The 23106-nt window shown below is 37.5% G+C and overlaps 1 protein-coding gene across 1 annotated transcript in view; it reads right to left on the bottom strand.

The window, feature by feature from the left end:
- The window catches only part of LOC145986759 (uncharacterized), a 32454-nt gene that overhangs the window by 2618 nt on the left and 6730 nt on the right, over positions 1-23106 (bottom strand). Inside the window, exons 2-8 of the mRNA XM_083121188.1 lie at positions 17122-17292; positions 13810-14017; positions 12360-12536; positions 10830-10959; positions 6837-6993; positions 4760-4933; positions 1014-1095 (exon numbers count right to left, since the gene is read on the bottom strand). Coding sequence (XP_082977314.1) covers positions 1014-1095; positions 4760-4933; positions 6837-6993; positions 10830-10959; positions 12360-12536; positions 13810-14017; positions 17122-17253 — 1060 coding nt within the window. The 5' untranslated portion in view covers positions 17254-17292. The remainder of the gene's footprint in view (positions 1-1013; positions 1096-4759; positions 4934-6836; positions 6994-10829; positions 10960-12359; positions 12537-13809; positions 14018-17121; positions 17293-23106) is intronic.

The raw sequence follows: 23106 nt of genomic DNA on the forward strand, positions 1-23106 counted from the left end.
TTATCATTGTTTTATTATACTTTAATTAATTAACAATAATCATAATTAAGTAATTAATAATACTTATAATTAATTAATTAAATTACTACTAATAGTATTACTAATGCAGCTGCTGTTACTACTTATATCACTACTATTATTAAGTAGTAGAGATCTACATAAATATATTTATGAAAGCAATAGAACAAAATTAGATTTTTTTGTTTCTTTGTTACGAAATAATTGTCTAGTCAACGGTTATTTGTATATGATAGGTGAGACAAGTGTGAGAAAATCCATAAAAACAAGCAAATATATTAAATTTATTGAAATAATCAAAATATGAAACTCATTCACGGAGCTGCGGTGGTCTAGTCTGACAACCTCGTTGGAGATCCGGGTTCGATTCCCGGAATTGGTTGGAATTTATCCAGCCTTGTCTCCGCACCCAGCCTCATATCAATGGGTACCTGAGAGCAACCCTTGGGGATAAAGGCTGTTGGAGCATGGTGCTGATCACATCCCCTGCAAAATGGCCGAGATCGAGAATGTGTGTGGCCCACCACACTACTATGTGTGCCTGCAAGGCATGGGGAAATTTACATTACCTTTACCTTCGACAAAGCAAGGAATTTTCACAATTCTCGCGACAGTCACTGCGCAACTTTTTTGCAAAAAAAATTGCAAAATTGAACTTTGCGGCCGCTTAGATTGTGTTTGGAATGTTGTGTTTTTTCTCCATGTGGCATGGGAATAATAATTCAAATTATTATTATTGGTAGACTATTATTATTATTATTATTATTATTATTATTATTACTGTCGCAGATCTTTGACTATGATAAATTAGCCACTTTTAATTTTTTCTACAGCATTTTCCATAATATTTCAAAAGCTCAAGGGGTGGGGTTAAACCCGGTAACCCCCCCTTTGCATACGCCACTGATACTGACCACTCTGCCTCACTGTGATGTTAGTCCTGGGCCTGTAAGCAACACTCAACTTTTTAAACACTCCTTAGACTATGTGCTTACCTTCATCAAATGCTTCTTCCCCATACAATAACTCCTCCCCATATTGGCTGGTTACGTAATCAATCTCTGTCATACCAAATACCTGGAAAATTCAGGAAATTAGACTTAACTGAATTACCTATATGAAATACAGGGTGAGTCCAAAGTATGAAGACACCTTTTTTATTTCAGAAATTACATATCTGAGCATCCCAGCAAACAAATGGCAAGGGAACCAATATTTCAGAACATAAAAGTTGAAACAACTACCTCTAAAGGACCATGTTGTGTGTGTTGTCCCTTATGATGAGCACATAGCAGAACCCACTTTGTCCAGTTGTTATGCATGCATCCATACAAGAACATCTGATTTATGGTGTTACAGGCCTCCAGGATGTGTTGCCGTAAGTTGTCTTTGTCATGTATCTTCACGGCATACACAAGAGATTTCAGATGACCCCACAGATAGAAAACCACTGGTGTGAGGTTGGGTGATCTGAGTGGTCATTCCACAGGACCACACCAGTCAATCCAATGACCAGGTAATTGAATATTTAGCTATACATGAACATTTACTCTGTATTGTGACGAAGCCCCATCATATTGGAAATAACAAGAAATTGCCAACTTGTAGCATTTCCAGGTAGTGCTAAGCATTTAGGATATTGTTGATGAATATTGGTTCAATGGTATGGATGTTCCTCTACTGCTTCATATTCCACACTACACCATAACCTTAATATCACTAATTCCGGCCTCCGTGGCAGAGTGGTTAGTACACCACACTATGAAGCCAGGGGCACTGGGTTCGAATCCCAGCCTGGGCATGGGTGCTTCTTGTGTGTCCCTTCATCAATTTTGGCCTCTGTGGCAGAGTGGCTAGCACATTGCGCTACTACACCAGGGGTCCTGGGTTCGAATCCCAGCCTGGGCATGGATGTTTGTAAGTGTCCATTCATCAATTTAATCATATCATCACTCATCCCCATCTTCGCAAAATTAGCCAAGAGTGGCACATAAAGCAAAGTAAAATAAATAAAATCAATCAATCAATCAACCTTCATTATAGCATCAGTCATCCTCATCCTTGCGATTAGCCAAAAGTGGTAGAAATGCAAAGTAAAATAAAGCAAATCAAATTAATATCACTAATGAATTTGGATGGTTTCATCCAGTGTAAGGTTGCTGTCAGACCAGTACTTGCGATTGTGATCAAGGTCAGACTGGCCCACCGGGATTTTGCATGGTGCGCCCTTTCAGTACTAATCCGAAAACACACCTGGCACCCTTTTTTTCCCAAACTACTCAGAATTTTAACCCCGGTGAGGAAAATTGCCACCCCCTCTTGGCAGTCTCAGTCCAGCCCTGATTCTGATAGTTAACCTTACCATTTAGGTCTAAAGCCTAGGAACAGATCTATCAGGATCTTCATGTGTTAGTTTTTGCTGCATCTGGACCTTGAACAGTTGCCAGTTATTGTTTTGATTTGATTTTTGTTATTTAGCATAGCTTCTCTGACGCAACAATGAGGATGAGTGGTGATATGATGAAATTGATGAAGAAATCCAATTCCCTGGCTGGTATTCAAACCTAGGACTCCTGACATCATAGCACGCTGTTCTAACCACTCTGCCACAGAAGTCGACGGGTGCCACTGATATGCAGAATTTGTACAATGGGTGACTGGCTGATGTGACCATCTGCTGTGCTATGTCGTGTGCTGCATTGTGGACTTTTGACAAATGATGCCAAACCCATTGTTGAAGTTTCTCGTCAGTTGCAATTTTTGGGTGACCACTATTAGACTTGTCTTCACCAGTCCCTTGTTTCTTGAAATTTCATGTCAGGTATGCAACAGTGTTCTGTGAAATTGGTGGTCTATCTGGGTGTCAGTTGTTGAAATCTACAGCTGTGGTGTAGCACACTTCTCTTTACTCAGTCCTATCTCCAGTTAGATGAAGCAAACAAAAATCATGTCAACTTTTTTGTTCACACTTTTGTGCCACACTGCATGGCAAATCTGATTGCAGTAAACAATGAATTTCTGGGGAAAAACTGGCCTGATTTGATATATCATATAACCATCTTCACATTTGCGAAACTTGATCTGAATCATAGATGGTGGTTTTCCATATGTCAGCCATGTTGCATTTCTTTGCTGGATTACTCTGATATTTCACTTTCCATTCCATTCCTGAAATAAAAGGGTGTCCTGTGATTTTTGCCTCCCCGTGTAGTTTGTGGAAGATATACAGAAGGGTCACAAATGATCAGTGGCGTAGCATGGGCATTTCAGGTGGGAACGCCAAGTCCGAAGGAAAGGTCAGCCCTTTTTTGGTTAATAATTTACTTATGGAATTAGTCACCACAGGTATTGTTTATTTGCCTGAAGTCAGCTGGGTTTTCAATAAAGCATCATCATCCATGCAGTTTTTAGCTAGAAAATTAGATGCCTCACTATGCAACAAATGTTTTGAACTCTGGTGTTTTATACCTTTCGGCATGACACAAATCATTATAAAACCTACCTGAATCACAAGCCTCTGGACAACAGTAGACGTCATTGTTGTGAATGATCCAACTAATGATTGATTTGGTTAATTTTCTTCGCTTTTCTCCCACTTTTGGTTAATCGCGAATATGAATATGAGTGATGATGATATTGATGAAGGGACACTCACAAAGAACACCCGTGCTCACCCCGGGATTCGAATCACGGGCCTCTGTCGTCTTGGCGCGCTGTGCAAAACACTCTGACACGGAGGTGGGCGGATGATCCAACTATCGTACACTCTACTAACATAACAGTGCCGATTAGTAATTCAGACCACTGTTTATTACGTCTTGAGAATGTTGATAAACATTTTAAAATAATTTTGTCCAGAGACCATTCGATGTTAAGAGTTTTCAAATGAATGCTAAACATTTCCATTGACACAATACTAAGCAGTTACATAATAACTAAAAAATAATAACCCGCAAAACTATTATTTTTTTATTATTATTAAGTGGTAGAGCAGCCACAGGCTGAACTTCTACCACGAGGACTTCAGCAACTTATTTGACAAAAACTGTGTTGATCTTTTAGTTTTTAATGCACATCGCTGTTCGTGCGATAAATTATACAATGCAGTGGCCATTAAGAAGTGCTATATTTCGGTTTGGTAAAGTTACGTCAGTCAATATTGCATATTGTAGCAACACACAGCACGAGTGGCACGAGCGCGAAGAACCGGGTGGAAATTCTACCGCTGTCGTCTGCTTCAGAAGGCAGGAAGGGTCATGTGAACCAATCACGTAGCCCTCTGCTCCATACGCGGGCGTAAGAGAGAGCATTTACGCGCGTGCTTTAGAGATACAAGCTTTCCCTCCAGAAAGGCAGCAAGGAATATAGGGTCCTGTACGCCGAACCTGCTCGGCGTACGGCCAGGAAAGGCATTGAAAAAAAAAATGCTAGAACGAGTGTTGTTAGTGGAGCGTTGCAAGCGGATCGCGAGAAATAGCTATTATAATGACATGAAGGTCAGGCATATATGAAATTAGTCAAGATTTACTTTATATTTACAGCATTTACGCATTTTTTAAATATTAAATCTGGGAACGCCGGGCGTACTATAACGCTACGCCACTGCAAATGATTGAGTAAGTTTTCAGCAGTGTATAGTAAAACTTTTATGAATGCATTCATAATGATTCTAATAACAATTTGATTTACAACCATTTTAAAAATATTGCATGGAAAAAAAAAATATACTGATTTCACTTACGTTATATGTACGTTTGAGATTTGGAAATCGGTCTTTCAGAGTCTGCTTCATAGCCTTTCCGAGTGCTGAGCCGCCACACAACACATACTGTACACTGCTCAAGTCCACTTTGTCTGCTAAAGGAGACTTGCAGGCAATATTCATTACAAAAGGAAAGCCAGCAAGAATATGTGGCTGCAAAAAATGAAGAAAAAATACTGAAAGTAATATTCAAATTAAATAAAAAAATAAGCAAAGCATATGCAGGATGTAATATAAGCAGCAGGGTACAGTGAAAAAAACCTCCATTACAACACACAAAAAATTGGTTTGACTACGTCACTCTTTTTTTTTTTATGGCCATGGTTGCTCAGTCGGTAACGCATCTGACTACCATGCTAAAGGTCACGGGTTCGATCCCCGGCCGGTTCAAATCCAGGAACTTTTCTAACATTGGAAGCGACCCCGGCACCCACCCAGCGTCAAATGATGTGGGTACCTGGGGGAAACCCTGGGGGTCAGGGGCATCCCCACTCACGACCGGATCAAGAAATGCCTTCAAGGCATGGTGCTAAGCACAGGGGAGCACTTTACCTTTTTTTTTGTACTTCACTTTTTTAGCCTTGACTTTTTATTTGAAATTTTCAGGGCAATTGGTTGTGGTTGCACAACAGAAAACTTGTGATCTTTTTGTGTGGTTGTGTGCATAGTGTGTGGTCCAACACTTGCATGCTATAGTGTATTGAGCTATCAGTATCAAACATTACTTGTGTCTTGCTTTTTCCAAAGAAATATGCTTAGAATGATATATGTTAAAATCTACAAGATCACCTTAAACCAGCTTATACATTATTTATTTGTCCGCTCTGTAAATAGTCTGTAATGGTGTCTTAGAAACTATTAGAACCATTTCATGGATGTATACTGTAGACCTACGATGACAAGAATCTTTCTTTATGATTGATTTGCCACATTTGAAAAGTTATTAACATAAACTGTGAATTATAATTTTAAATGCAAATGAAAGTTTATAAAGCTATAAACTGCAGTGGCATAATCTGAAAATATGACCTGGTTTAACGCATCAATTTGATTTATTGTATATATTTATTATGCACTCCATCTAGATTAATTAGATATAATTGAAATAAAACACCAAAGTAAAACAAAAACAGAAGTCTGGCAACTTCAAAATTACTGGCAATTTCTATATTTTCCATAAAATTTCCATTTTTACCTAAAATTGAACCTAGATTTTTATGCACCAAAGGAAATTTCCCTTCACGTAGCAACACTGCCTCTGTCAAGTACAGCACAGAAAGCAGGAAGGAACAAGCAGTTTTCTTCTACCAATGCTGTTTGCAGGGGTGGAACTGACCCCTCGGACATCACATGTTTTTAAATAGCCACTTGCTTCAGCTCCCTCGCCCTTCCAACATACAATCGGGGAGGAAACATGATCATCAGAAGGGTGCGATGGAGAACGATCAATTGTGTACATGAACTAGTATTTTAAGTTCTTTAAATAATTTACTTAACTTCTGGTTTATAAGTTTATTTTAATAATTTGCATAATATATAATAATCAATTAACCAAATATTAAAGCTAAATGCATAAAAATATATGAAAGAAGTTGGTTTACCAGTGGTAAGCATGGTAGCATGGAGAATACACCATAAATTGACATTGATAAACTGTGGATTATGTAAAAAGTATGGCAGACATTTGATTCACTAGATTGGTTGGTTGGTTTGTGTTGAAAGTACACTTTATGCACAGTTATGCTAATCGAGACTGGACCCAATTTAAAATGGGATCAAAACCACTATGTGCGTCCACCGGGTATCAAACAAGGCAACGATTTTACTAGATGTCACTTGCTTTGTTATTCCAAGTCTTTGGTGTTCATATCGTACTTTGTTTCAAATTAATTGCCAAAATTTATGACTTTCTTTATGTAAGAAGTGAATTTTAACCATACTTTTGTCAATTGAAACTTTTTAAATGTTTTTTCTCAACTATAGTTATAGTTTCTGCAACCCCACCCCCCTCACACCCACCTACCCTTCCTATCCTTACTTGCAAACTGTAACTTACCTTATACTTAGAAATTCCATTAAGAAAGTTTTCTACGGTATACACAGGCACAGTGTAGCATGATATACCCTTCATGAGGTTATGCAAGGACAGAGTGAGACCAGCAACATGGAAATTTGAAAATGTGAATAGTACTGATGTTGGCGGAGTACAGCAGCTGAAATTAATTGATTTGTGTAAGGAATCATTGTGTAATGAATTTTACAATAACACCCAATATGTATAGGGTTTTCCAATAAGAATGATATGATTTTGAAATGAACTGGTAACTATGCTTCAAATGTTATAACGGTCACTAGTTGTCATTTGTGTTTAGCATACTGTGACAATTTATGATGGCTAAATACACGCTTCAAGAACGTTTGGTTATTATAAAAAAAAATTATGAAAATAGACGTTCTATTGAACTTGAAACGGATCATAATTTTGGACAAAAAATTATCTAATCCGATGAAGCTCATTTCTGGTTAAGTGGATATGTTAACAAACAAAATTGTCGTTTTTGGTGTGAAAACAATCCACAAGAGATTCATGAGAAGCCCTTGCATCCGCAATAGGTCACTGTATGGTATGGTTTATGGCATGGTGGCATCATCGGACCATTTATTTCTAAAACGAGGTAGGAGATGCAGTTACAGTGACTGGTGAGCGGTATCGATTGATGTTAACAGATTGTTTGTGGGCAAATTTAGATGAAATTGATTTGGAGGACATGTGGTTCCAACAAGACGGTGACACATGTCACACTGCTAATGCCACTATCAACGTATTGCAAGAACAGTTTGGTGAAATGATAATTTCAAGAAATGCAACTGTTAGTTGGCCTCCAAGAAGTTGTGATTTAATTCCTTTAGATTGCTTTTTGTGGGGTTATGTGAAATCTATAGTCTATGCAAACAGACCACGAACCCTTGCTGCATTAAGATTGAACATCAAATGCTGCATTCGTGACATTAAGCCCAAGTTAGTGCACAAAGTCATCGAAAATTGGGTTAATCAAATTCACTTGTGTTCACGAAGTCTAGGTGGACACTTAAATGATGTGCTATTCAAAATATAATGTAATAAACTATGCTTCAAAATAATATAAAAAGTTTGGTTGTATCTGAAATAGCTTTTATTTTATTTCATTGTAAAATCATATCGTTCTTATTGGAAAACCCTATACCTTATCTTATGTTTTCTGCCATCAAATTTCTGTCTCAATCATTAAATTTTATACTCTTTACTAAAAATTATTTGTCGAGTACTTGTATTTCTTTTCATAGTTTAAGGTTTTCTTTAAATCTCTATACCATTGAAATACAAAATGGTCCATATATACAAAACACTATGATTTAGTAATTTCTAAATACAACACATTTAAGATACAAGTGCTAGCTCAATAACCAAGCACATTAAGTGGTCAACTTTTGATATTGCCACAGAAGTTCCCAAGTTCAAGTCACAGTCTGGGCATGGGTGTTCTTTGCGACTGTCCCTTCATCATTTTACTCTAATCATCACTCATCCTGGGCCTCCCCAATAGCACAGTGGTAACGTCGTCACGTTGTGCTGAAGCGGTTCTGGGTTTGCTACCCGGTGGAGGCGCATAGTGGTTCGGATCCCACTTTAAACTGTATGTCCAGTCCCGATTAGCCTTACTGTGCATAAAGTGGACTTAAAACACCAATTCAATCACTCATTCTCATTGTAATTAGTCAAAAGTGGTAGAAAAGCGATGGTAAAAAAAATAAACTGCAAGTAAATACAAATAATATGTATACAGTTGATATAATATAAACATTTACAATCCTGGTTTCATTTTTTAAAATCTGGTTAAGGGGCGATCAAATTGTATGCCTTTAAACTGTCTTCAATATAGATAAGTTATAATGTGTGAACATATTTCATTACAAGTACATTAGAGAGATACTGTGTCCTTTTATTTGTGACATTAAACGTGGTTTCCAGTGCCATAACCAACAGTCCCACACTGTAGGGGAGCCCAGGTGTCTTAGAAGATCGCAACTGATACCAGAAAAATATGAAAGCATAAATGAAGAAAAAAAGTTTTTTTCAAAATTTCCCAACATATTTTATTGCACTGCCATGGGTTTAGACTATCTAATTTTATTTCTTTTGGTACGTTTATGAAACAGTATTTGGTAAATTAGTAACATATATACATAAGAACATCAAATATATATTTTTAAAACTGAAATGCATGGTTACAAAGTGTCCATAACAAAATACATAAATCACTTCAAATGACCTGGCAGTGTCAACAAATAAAGAGAAAGGAGGGGAAGCAACCTTTTAAGTGGCAAAATTTTGATTTGATTTTATTATTGTTGTTTAGCGTCACTTTTCTGACACTTTTTGCTAATTGCAATGATGAGGATGAGTGAAGAAATTGATGGGTGGGGTGGGATTCAAACTCAAGATCCCTAGCATCAGAGTGCATTGTGTTAATCATTCCACCACAGAGGTTGGCGATGTAAAGTTTTGGCTGCATTGGAACAACAAATGAAAGTCTCTAAAAATGCTAAAAATAAAATGTTAGGATCTATCAGAGAAGTTTGGTTATGAAAGAAGCCTGTTGATATATTGGGTTGATGCATAAGTTCGTGTCATTTTTTTCAGTGGTAAAAGTATTCTTATTTGATATTAATTTGAGATTCCTTCATTGTCTATGACTGTCGACCAATACTGAGGCAGTTTTTCAATTCAATGCCTGAAGAAATCAGCTGATTCTGGGTTAAAAGCATCGTCAAGCCAAGTTTGAAGAGCATTTTCATCACCAAAGGAGCTTCCTTGAAGATTGATGGATTTAAGATCTGAAAAGGTACCAATCCAAGTGCGCAAGATCAGGGGGAGTAAGGAGTAACTACCCATCCAAGCTCCTGGATAGCAGCTTTTGTCATGTTAGTAAAGTGTGGGTGTGGATTATCGTGTCACATCACTTGATGCTGTCTTCCTGGCCTACTCACTGATTTCATTGTTTTCATTTAAAGCATGTGGTATCCTGAACCTTACCCATGGAATGCAAATGTCACACGATGGTTGAATGGTCACAGTTCATCACATTTGCTAATTCTCGAGTCGACTGATGTGGATCCTCGTGGATTAAAGCATTTAAACTGTCTTCATTAAATCTCGATGGTCTTTCTGAACGTGGAGAGTCAAAAATGCCCTCTTTGTAATAATAAAACCATTTTCTTGCCCTGCTTTCCTCGTTGGCATTCTCCCCGTACAAGGGACAAATGTTTTGAGCCGCCTCCGTTGCATTTGCCCCTATGTTAAACTGAGATAGAGGAATATGTCGGAAATGTTTTTATTTCTTCCCTGGACACTTATTGTTCTTTAGCCCATAAATAACACCTTCTTTATTCTAATCTGTAAAATTCAATGTGTGTTCACAAGCACAACAATGCCACTCCCATTGATTAACATTAAACTATCAAAACACTCCTAACACTGCAGTGTTGCCATATCAAACACAAATGCTACGAACTTATGCATCAACCCAGTAGTTTTTCAGGCATTCTTGGATAGGTTGTCAACATGCAGTATGGTGTGAATGTTTGTGTACCTTGGTTGCAGTTCATATTTTTCTCAAGCAGTACAAATATCTGAAAATTTAGAATACTTGTATTTGCAAGATGGAGTTCAGTTTCAATATGGTGATTTTACCAGTTAGCTTTCTTCTAAGTTTATATTGCAATTGTATATATATTGTGTTAATTTTTTTTATCAGCTATGTTTCTAAAAGAATCAAGAATTGGTGAGGTGAACGACAAGGTGATCATAATTTAAGTTGTAGAAATTTAAGAGTGAAGCCCTTAAGATTCTCTGCAGGAGGGCCCTGAAATCATGAGGTATGCTGCTAAGGATTGCCTGGTTTTTCTCCCTCCTCCTCCCCCCTCCTTTTTCCATTTTCTTTTACTTTTACAATGAACAGTAGTTGTGAACGATTGTTGCCCATCATATATGAAATTGAGTGTAACATACGTAGGAATTACGGCAGCATTCATTGAAAGGTGTGTGTACATGGTTCCTTTTGGCATTCCAGTGCTTCCACTTGTTGTTGGTAAAAAAATTACGTCATTTTCAACATCTATATCCGTATTTCTAGGGCATTCTGGAAAAACAAAAGCGAATTAGAAGCATGACACTTTTTTAGTGATTACTAACGACAATTAGTAGGGATGGGATGGATCCAAAAAGACAGCTTTTATTTTGTTTTGACAGAAGTGAGCGAGTTGTTTGCAAGGAATTGTTGCTTCTTTGTTTTAAACTTGTTCCCCTAGCAAGTGTTCTTGGGTTACCAGCCACATTAAATGGCCATTAACATCACATATTGAATCCATTTCTCCATAAAAGCACGACATCAGCCAATAAAACACCGGGAACTGGAGTGAACCAATCACAAGACAGAGTCTAAGCTCTTCCTCTTAGCATACACAATTTAACCTAATCCTTGGTTTCTAATCAACCTTCCCTGATGATGAGAGCATTGTATGAGCTCAAAACGTTGGGACACTAATCCTAATTTAACTTTGCTGGTAACCCGAAAACACTTGTTTGAATCATGTTGCAAAGAAAGATACAATTTCTAACAAAAACAGAATTTCTGTGTGGTGACAATGGTCAAAGTGAGTATTTGTGAAATAAAGATCTTGTATGCACGTATGGACTGCAAAGTGAGCAGCATAGCTGTAGCATTGCAAGAAGGGTGAGTGAGGCAGAGGCTTCGTCAGTCATGTTTGTGCAGTTGGAAACCTCTCATCATCTGATTCGTGAGTAACAATGCAATGTGGCATTGTAATCATGGCAAAAGAAACAGATGGATCCGTGATAAAGGAGGCAGCTTCGCACAAATAATTTTACCTCTCAATGCAAGTGGTTACCCCATTGCTCTTCTGTTTACTGATCTTAGTTGCAGAATACAGGCGTTAAGCTCACAAGACATAAGAGTGCTTGCTTGCCTTCACAAGTGCACATAAGTTGATGAAGACTGGTTTATGAACCTCTATAATTTATAAGGTCCAGCATCATGGTTGTGTGGTCTAAGGCATCAGGCTTCGGGGTCAGACTATGGGACATGTGCTGGTTCGGGTCTCCTTGGGGGGAAACCTAACTGCTTTTCTCCTGAGATTTCAGCCAGTATATGGGACCAGTGGCCACCCACCATAGTGAGGAAATTGGGAGGCCATGAATGCGCATAGCATAACTCAGTCATGGAAACCTACAACTGGGGGTTTGTTGTGCTGTCTCGTAACTGATTAAATGATCACCTACCTCTGCTGAAGCATGTCGGAGTGAGGCTGGTAGTCGATAGATAGGCCTCGAAGGCTGTTGCGCCATGTAATAATTTATATCAGCTTATAACGGTAACATTAGCATCAAAATGGATCAGTTTAAATTAAAGCTCAAGTACAGACATCTGCTAAAATCAGTAGGAGTATCAGTATTGTTAACAATTGAAAGTACTAACAACTTACCCTAATAATAATTATAACTTTAAAAATGTGCACTTACTACTTCCATCATCCTCCAATAACGTTTCCAATGAAGTTGCACCTTCTACTTCCCCAAGAGATACCAGCTGCACTTGTAATCCACTCAGCTGAATAGCTTCTTTCATTGTGGGAGCAGTTTCAACATCACATAATGCAAAATCTGCTTCACATTCCTTCAAAATTTCTGCTTGGCGCTCTGAAATAATAAAGAATTTGAATACATTTCTAAAGTTTGTAGAAAATGACGCACCTTATATTGGAAAATAAAATATATTCCCTGCTTAATATAATAAACAGCACATTCCTTCCTATTACAATCAGTGATGTTTCACGAGATTCTTGTTTTTATCATCCGACTCAACGAGGCTGAAATAACAAACCAGTACATTTCTGGGCAACAACTTGGGGATTGGGGTCAGGAGGCACCATTTTTTTTCTCAGGAATTTTGTGAAATGTTGCCACATGTAATAAGAAACCATGTGTATAACATTTATAGAATATGTTTGAGTAAACAAATGAGTTATACTAGCAAGGAAATGAAATGCCATTCATGTAATCTTTTAAAATTTATTTTGCATTTTATCCTGTTTTCACAGATCATTTTCTACAATCAAGAAGTTTTGTATAAACCTGTATGTTTATTCACGTGAATAACTCAGGTCTTATTATTTGATTGGATCACAGAATGTCCAAGAGGATTTAAAATTCCTTTAGTGGGGAACTTAATGATTTGTGGTCAAAGTTTACTCTGTCATATTTTGAAACTGAGTATATGGATTTCAGTTTACTTTCTGTTATCAAAGCATACAGATAAAAGATAACAATTTTTCTGTCTTAAATATTTACTTGGAAGACTGTAAATGCTCTTCTATTTTTCCTCATAGTTATAGACATGATTATGATTCTTGCATTAAGGTAACAGATGTTTATAAAATAAAACACAAGACTATCATCATTATTTGGCAGGTGGATTTCATCTTGAAGAGTTTCTATTATGGCAAACTCATTTGAACAACTATACAAAATTAAATTTATATAAAACAATACTTAACAGCCTCCCCAATGCAGTGGTGTGAACAAGGATGGTTGGTGGGGATCATAGCCTCTCACTTTGGATTGGCATTCCTAACAATAAAATAATGTAAATTGCACAGTGGTTCGGATCCTATTTGAAATTGAGGTCCAGTCCCGATTAGCCAATCTGAGCATAAAGTGGAATTGAACCAAACTTTTTGACACAATTTAATTTAACTGTACAAACAAATATTCTCCGGAAATCAGTCATGTTAAATTGGTATTTATTTTCAACATTCTGCATTAGCGAGGATGAGAGCACTGTATGTAATTGAAATGTTGGATATGCGTGAGAACTTAACCTGACTGAGCTCCTGAGGACATTAACTTGCAACATGTTACCAGGTAATCTTAGTCACCTAATTAAATAAAAGTTTAAAATGAAATATTTGACCTGGAATTTCGTCAGGTGAAGATCCTCTTACAGCTCCATTGCATATCCAAGATCCCAGAATGAAGATATTCAATTGGGCCATTTCTCTTGTTGTAAAGTACAGGATTGAACCTTTGTGGAAACCCATCCTGGTTAGAGCACTTGCAACTTTTCGTGACATTATTTCCACTTCACCAAATTTTATCCTTGTATCATGCACAACATCTGTCTGAAATAGAGAAGAAGAATAAAAATCAGTTCAAAAAATACACCTCACGAAGTATTTCTAAAAAGATTAAATATTTAATTATAATGAATTAAATATTTAACTAATTTATATGTATGTCTGGAATACTGTCCATGATCATATACATATTGAAATACTAGCCTGATTCGGCTGAAACCTATTATATTTGATTCCAGTCTGGTATCCCATACCATTTGGCAATTTCCTTTTCTTAGGAGTGGGGGGGGGGGGGGGGCACGAAATGTAATCCATTGAAAGTGGTTTGTACATTGTTTATTATACAAAATGCGTAGTGAAAAGAAATTGGATTAGACATTCTACAATATGGAGAGCTAGTTATTTATTGTCTAAATCCCATAAACAATCCATGAATATATTTGAATCCATTACAATGTCTATGTATACTACACACTCCTGATAGTCCTAGGTGTGGGTATGAATGATTGTTTCTTTTTGATGTGTCCCTACACCATTTTATAAGTCAACTTTATGCACAGAAAGGCTAATCGGGACTGGATCTACAGTTTAAAGTGGGATGCTAACCACTGTGTGTTTCACCAGGTGTTGAACTTGGACCCCTTTTTTACAAGGTCAGACATTAATACTATGTCATTAAGGAGGCCTTGGCATCACTATTAGCGCAAAGTATACCCTGTCCCAGCTAACTGTGGAGCAGGGCCACACATAGCAGCAGAGAAGGAGGAGGAAAATAGAGTGGTGAAAGTGCAGTGTTGCCAACCGTAGGGCCCTGATCATACATGTACGGACGTATAGTCTAGACCTTTGTCCGTACACTAAATGTACGGCTTGTCAAAATTTCGACTTGCTTGTTTTATCGTTAATATTTCCCTAACAAATTCTTAAACCAAGCGAACGGACCTGGAGACAAAAATACTGTCCGTTTGCCATGTGGGTACAAAATTATTGTTTTCAAAAGTTTGCAATGCTGCAGAGCGAAGGAGAGAAAGCGGGTAACTCCAATCGTTCATTATGCATTCCCGTTTCTGTCACTGTTCATTGGTGCTGTCTCGTGTCACTACTTGCACAGAGACTTGTTCTCGTTTGCCTGGTCTACAGTTAGCTGGTACGGGGTTTAGCAACAAGTACAAATAAGAAGGTAAAAAAAGGTAAAGTGCTCCCCTGTGCTTAGCACCATGCCATGAAGGCGTATAGGGGGTGTGGGGGTAACGACCCACACTTTCTTGATCCGGTCGTGAGTGGGGGTGATGTGATCAGCATCATGCCCCTGACCGCCTTTACCCCCCAGGGTTTCCCCCAGGTACCCATGTTATTCGACACTGGGTGGGCGCCGGGGTCGCTTCCAAAGTTAGAAAAGTTCCCGGATTTGAACCGGCCAGGGATCGAACCCGGGACCTTTAGCATGGTAGTCAGACACGTTACTGACTGAGCCACCGTGGCCAAAAAGCAAAAAGCTTATTATTTTGACAATCAGTAACATAATAAATCTCAATTAATTATGGTAACACTGTTGAGCCTTGTTTCCATGTTAGTAAAACATTAAAATGCTGACCAAGGCAAAATTTATTGTAATAAAAATAATCACTAAAAACGTAACATTTCCACCCTCTAACAGGGTCTTATTGTGAAACTTCATCTGAAGAGGGCTCTGTTAGAGGGTGGAAACGTTATGTTTTAGTGATTATTTTTATTACAATAAATTTTGCCTTGGTCAGCATTTTAATGTTTTATCAATTAGTATCTCAGCAGAATTACCAAGGGAAAGAAAAAAAGAGTATGTTCGCAGAAATGAATGTAAAAATGTAGAAACCAAATCAGAAATTCAAGCTTTCCTGATTGCTTAGTGGTAACATCCTTGCCTTGTAACCAAGGGGTCTCTGGTTTGATAGCTGGTGGAGGCACAATCCAGTTCAGATTTCACTTTAACCTTAGGCCCAGTCCCAATTAGCCCTTCTGTGCATAAAGTGGACTTAAAAACAAATCCCAAACGAACTTAATCCATAGAATAACATATTGTTCCATGAGTTTACAGAATCCAGAAAAATGAGATTTTTACATGCGAGATCATAGAATGCTAACTTCATGACTAAAATATCACCAATAATAATCCTTTGCGCAACAGCCCTGAAGGGCCTTGGCTTACCTACCGACTGCCGGTCTCCCTCCGACGCTTTCCTTCGTCACCTCTAAGCATGGAGATCTGCAACCAGTATTGGAATAGTCGGGTGGTCAGCCCGGCGTATCCCCAGCTGTTATAGTATGTTTCTGGGACCGGATTACTTCACGATGGTGGGTTGCCACCGGCCCTATACGTAGCCCGAATAAATTCCGACCAGAGCCGGATTCGAACCTACGCCGTCCTGCAGCGAACGATCTCAAGACGAGTGAATGCCTTAACCCGCTCGGCTATATAGGAGGACAAAATATCACCAAACTTTCTAATATTTTTTCTTGAGTGAAGTAGTAAAAGTTAATAACAAAATTAAATAACCATGCACTTCAGTATATTAATTGTATAGAGTTTGTAAAAAATAAGAAAAAACAGTTGTGCTGAATATATTCACTCATCAAGTGGATCAAATAGAAGTTTCTCCCCAAGGGTTGTAGAATAAAAATACATGGAATAAAATGGGATTACCTTATGAAAATTATTAGCTTATACTAATAAGAATACTTCTTATTATTTATGCTATTCTATACATATCCATAGTCTAACTCTTTTGGTGGTGTCCATGAAGGGTGCCTAATGAGAAGTGATCATACCAGATAAAAAATAGTTGGGTGCGGAGGGTGATCAGACTATTTTCTAGTGAGCCAATCACATTTGGTATACACCTACACTATGCAAACTGCATATTAGGGCTTAAGAGTGCATTTATTTACCTAGTTTTTCATGTTTACTAGGGAAATAGTAGGAGTCAGACTAGTTAACCAGGGGGCGTTTGCCTCCCCCTATTCCTGCTCTCTAGTGCTGCCACTGCTAATGAATTGTCAGTGATCAATATATTTTGAGATCAATAACGAAGTTTGTAAACCTTACGGAATGTTGTTTGCCTACCATTCTCACTGAGCAGAATTAAATGAAGTTAAAAACTTGAAACACTTACAACCCAATCTTTATCCTTGTTTTTTGAAACATGCTCATTTAGTTCCTTAAACAACAATTCCGTTACTGGAACTCGTGGAATTGGCTTCTCCCAAGTTAGTGGGGATGTAACAACTGTTTGGCTCTCTGTCATCGTCGTTGATTATAGTTGATTATATCAATGTCTGGATATCTAAAAAAAGAGAAAAGAAAGCTTGTAAACATCTGTACATTGTCCATGGAGGCTACAATAAGAAATTTTGTAAAAAAGAATGTTGTTTGTGATTTTATAAGAAGTTAATTTTGTATGTTACAATCTTCTCATCTATTCATATTATTTTATATTTATTCAATGGCAGTACCATACTTTCTGATGTGGACAGGCTACTAGGTGCCTGTCAAAGATTTTGGTGGATCACATATTCAAATGAAAATGTTTTTTGATGTTTACATTGCAATGCAAGGAAATAACGTGTATAACATTATATCACATACTGAATAGTATGATATATTTTGTACTTTGAAATAGCCACCTCATCTCATCAGTTAAGTGAGTTGGTTGGCTCACAACCTCAACACTAGGGGTGGTGTCGAAATGAGAGGAGAAAATATTTGGCACTCTCAGTCTCATTTCGAGTTGCAAATGCCTGTGTCGTCTGAATTTGTAAACATCAGTCTTTCTCTTGTCTTGATCTGATCTCAAGTCTCGAAATATATAGAATATATAGATTGAACAACATATACAACACAAGCTTTCGTAGCGTTTAGAGTCATTGTGACAAATAACGGTTCTTAATAACCTTTTTTGTTAATTGATGCCTTGTTTCAATGTTACGTGCCCTCGAAAATAGGATGCTATACCTGATTATATGAGGGTTATATAACAGCCCTCGTATATGCCAACCATGCGGCAGATTTCAATTACCACGATTGACAAACAAAATACATGACTTATACATAAATAATCAGTTTGGTATATCTTAGGGATGTGCCGAAGCCGATTACAGATGTATGAAAATCGGCCGAAACTGACACAACGGCATCGGTATCGGAATCGGCAAAAATCCGATATTTAAACCGGTACAGATTATACTAGAGTTTTTAACATCTAATAAGTTTTATATTCTAGTTTTGTAAGATTTATTGAAAATTTGGTTATGATTCGTCATTATTGTAGAGTTTTTGTAATAAAATTATTGCAAACTCATTCAGAGGATCAACCTAACTATAAATCGGAAATAAAACAGTACATTGCTGAACCAGGATCTGCTGTTGTATTGGAAATTCAAAAATGAATATTCAAACCTGAAGCAAGTCCTGAGAAAATACTGGGGCATACCTGCTGCATCAGTATTTAGTGATTGAGTGTTCAGTGTTGCTGAACAGATTTGAGATAAGAGAAGAAGTAAGTTACTTCATGAAGTGCTTCCAAATCTCGTGTTTCTGAAGTCGAATCTGGCAGAACAGGAATTCATTTTGCATTTCAAAGAACTGCTTGTGTACTAATGTGTAATCTCTTGAGAATCTATGTTCTTCTTAAAGATTCACATAACATTTTGTAGATGCAAATGTACATTCGCATCTCTTGAGAATATATATGTATATACATATGATATGCAATAGAAATGTACATAGCAAATTTATTTTTGTCATGCTGAAAATAACACTCCATTTCTGTTTAATAATCTTATGTATCGGAATCGGTTAAATATCGGCATCGGAATCGGTTCCAAAAATTATCGGTGAGTACATCGGCACCGGTAAATTTTCAGCTTCGTCACATCCCTAGTATATCTGTAGAAGTCCCCTCGTAAAGAAAATTCGGTTCACTTGAATTTTTTTCAATATCGTACCAAAGTCTCGAACGGGATCGAGAGTCTCGCCTCGAGTTTGCAAAGGTTTCTCTCGAATAATCTGTTCTTGCTCTCGTCTCGATTTTTACAAGCCATCCATCTTGGTACCATCCCCACTCACCACCAAATCTTTCCAAATTTGACTCCTGACCTGGGCACGTGAATATCCTTTCATTAATTTTATCTTATCATCAGCCCTTGGAGTGGAAATTGTTATGTGGGGAGATGTTTGATTGAACCTTTGTGAAAATCGGGGGGTGGGGGGCTTCTGTGGTTGACATGGTAGAAATGCCGATCACCATTCATTCTCATTGTCGCGAATAGGCAAAATTGGAAGAATACCGTCCCAAGATAAGATAAATTCTAAACCATTCATCCTCATCGTTGTGTAACGATTAACCAAAGTGGCAAAAAAAGACGTAAAAGTAGGAAAATACATAAATTTGCAAGATAACTGAAGAAAATTGTCGTTTACTCCAGGAAATTCAGTAAGTTTTGCATAATTTTTACGATAGCGCCACCATAGCCGTATTTAGAGGGTTTTTTTAGGGTTCAACCCCCCCCCCCCAAATTCTGGCATGTTGGATTAATGGAAGTTCAGAAACCAAAATTTGTAACATATTTTCAAAAATGCATTCGCCGTTTCACAAAAATACAACAGGGAGACAATCCTGGAATGATCGAGCTAGAATTTTCAAACACTTTGAATTCTGAAATTTGAGAGAAACTGATTTAATTCTCAGAATCGCAGCCCACCCGCGACCCCTTCATTTTCACTTCTGCTGTCCTCTTTCCAGTGATGTTCCTGGATCAGACTCAAAAATTACCTTGTGATTGTCCCAACTTTTAAATTCCGCATTTATAAGAGTTCAAACCTAGGGTATCCAGCTTGCTAGCACCTTACATTCACTATCCTTCATCCAGCGGTTCGATATAGTACATACATTTAACCCATATGTGGTCCTATAAAACACATACTTGTATAGTGCATAGTGGTTTTATATAATGCTGTTTGGTAAGCATAGGAACATTATGAGCATCGGAAAGTGGGATCGAACTGGTTCATAGAACCCCCCCCCCCCGTCCTCCCCGAATTGACATCATTTATGGCAAGTTACAAAATAGCATAATGTTTGTTAGTTTTATTGTTAATAACGGAAATAAAGTCCAGTTAGTTGGTATTCCAACAGAATAACCAAAGAAAAACTGCGTCAGATCGAAAAATTGAGGTTACAATACAGACAGCAGCTTATGTTTTACCATTTAATCCAAAGAATAACTGGCTCCACAGCTTTCGAAATTCCAAAAATTAAGTTTTATGTGAATAGTAAAACAACATAAACTTTATGACTAAACTTTCTCTCTTACTTTTAAAGCTTTTACTTCAGGTACCTCGCGCTGCTACGCCAAGGGTCCCGGGTTCGAATCCCGCTCGGGCATGGTTGTTTGTGAATGTCCATTCATCAATTTCATCATTTCATCACTCATCCCCATCTTCGCAAATTAGCCAAGAGGCACAAAACGCGAAGTAAAATAAGATAAATAAAAAAATATTGAGGTTGTGACCGGCAACAAAATGTTACCAGAACGATAGCTGGATATTAGTTTCTGAAATTACAATTATTTTCGTCATACTTATTTTGCTCGCAAATTTTAACATGACGTTACGTTTAGAACACTTGGGCTTCCACGTCAATTACCTAGGCGTCACAAGAAATTTGAATAATAGACATAATAATAATAATAATAATTTTAAATTTCATAAACTAATTAATTCCAAACAACAAATCAAGTTCTCAATCAAGCAAGTTTACTTCGCTTTTCTGCCACCTTTGGCTAATTGCGAAGACTTGGATGAGTGATGATATGATGAAATTGATGGAGACACTCACAAAGAGCGTAGCGCGCTATGCTAACCACTCGGCCACGGAGTAGTAGCACTGTTATTAGAATATCATTCGATTATTATTACCAAATACCAATATAATGTATTCATTTAAGACAACAGCTTTTAAGGAATTCGGCTGAAGAAACGAAGTGTGTCCGTGGTGTCAATGTACATTCGATTTCAACTTTGGTTATTTTACCACTGACGTGGATGAATTGAGAAACGCACATTCATACTTTACCCAAGATTCGAATATAATAGGACCACCGACGTCGTAGCGAACAGTTGGCGCTGTTACTGTGTACTTTTATTTATTTATACAATGCAATTTTGATGCGCTTATTTTAACGTTTAGTAAAATGAATTAGGAAAAATCACTAACAAGAATTGAAGACTAACTACACGACCTAGTAGAAAAATCTACTTAAAAACAATCGAATAATGTCGGTCGAAGTTCGTCTAGGACATAAAATACTGTTTATAGAATCGTATTGCGCAGTAGTTTCTTTAATACATATTCTTATCATAAGTAAGTAATGCCGCAGTAGCTCAGTCGTTGTCGACCTCCGTAGTGAAGTGGTTAGCAGAGCGCGCTACAACGCCAGGGGTTCTGGGTTCGAGTCCTGGGTAAGGCATGGGTATTTGTGTTCGTCCAGTTGATAAGAAACAAAGCAAAATGTAAGAATTGAAAAGTGTAAAAGTGAGAAAAAGAGTTAATGGTGGGGGATACCTCCGTGTAGGGGGTATTTCCTTTATATTATATATAAAAAAAGTCGTTAGGGCGTCTGACTACCATGCGAGAGACCGGGGTTCGATCCCCAGCGGGCGAGAACCGGGATTTTTCCCACCTGTTCAAGCGGCGCCCACCCACGTATAAAGCGAGTACTCTGGGAAGTAAAGGCGGCCAGAGGTGTGGTGCTGATGGCATCACCACCACCTTCGGCCGTGATCAAGAAAGTGTCGGGCCCTAACCCCACACCCCCTATACGCCTCCACGGCGTGGTGCATAGCACAGGAGAGCACTTTTATCTTTTTTATATAATACGCAAGTAAGTTCCACATAATTAATTCCCTAGTCACTATTATATATTTGCAGTAGTTGTTATGCAAGGAATGAAATCTAGGGTGTTCGAGAAAATGCACGTAAGTCACAAACTACGAATTTCTGTTTCGTTCATTTTAGCCACACTGAATCAATTAAAGATAATATCATAAGTATAATATTATATTGGGCATGTGTAAAGATTCTAAACAGTGATAATTCAACATTTATATTGTCTGTAATATTTGTTATTAAAAGAATAAACAAACAATTGCTTGCTGTACTTGACTACATTACTTGACTAAGTGCTTTTTCCCGAACACTAGAAATGCATTACCAATAGGCCTATCTGAGATATGTAACAACTCTGATAACAGATTCAAATTACAACTTATCGAATATGGATCGCTCTTAAATTAATTTACGTCGTTTAATATTACCATTCGCCTCTTATGTACGCGTCTGGAAGTGACCCACACTGATCACGATAGGTTTGCCATTTTTTAAAATTGCTTTCTGATAAAGCTTCCTAGAATCGCATTACTGCAGCATTGTGTAATATTCCTCATCTCTTTATCTATTGCAAATATAATGAAGGCACGTGTGCACATCAACACTCAATGACTCACTACAAAGGAGATTTTGAACGACTCCAAGGCCAGGAAACTGGATGTTATCGGGACGCGTATTTACAAACCCTATAGTGCTGCAGAACCAGAGGTATATAAATAACACTTTCTTATTGGCTGTGTGAACCGGAAGTGTTTATGTTCCGCGTCCATTGTTCCTTGCTTCTTCATTTACAGCAAAAGTATGGAAAAATTAGACTTGTGATTATATAGTAATAAAGTTTGTAAACAGATTATCGAAATTATGTTAAGAAATATACGTTTATATAATAAAATATAATGTTTAAAATGCTATACGTTGGATATGCATAATTTTCTCAATAGTATTTGGTAGTTACAATGTTTGCACTTATGTGAATTTAAATAGAAAAATCATTCACTTCAAGAAGAGTTCTGATTTCTGTCTTCTTAAACATTAATTTAAATAATTTGCTAAATTTTGAACCTTAGTGTAAATGGGTTTCTTATCTTGTTGGGATGGATATCTGAAATCTACACTGTTAATTTGAACCCTGCCATCTAGCGTTAACTTGAAGGAACGCTGCATCAACTTCCGGAATGGCAGCCAATCAGTAGCCAAATATCGCTGGAGGTT

This window comes from Lepisma saccharinum, chromosome 1 (genome assembly GCF_977018435.1).
Source record: "Lepisma saccharinum chromosome 1, izLepSacc3.1, whole genome shotgun sequence".
Taxonomy (NCBI): Eukaryota; Metazoa; Arthropoda; class Insecta; order Zygentoma; family Lepismatidae; genus Lepisma; species Lepisma saccharinum.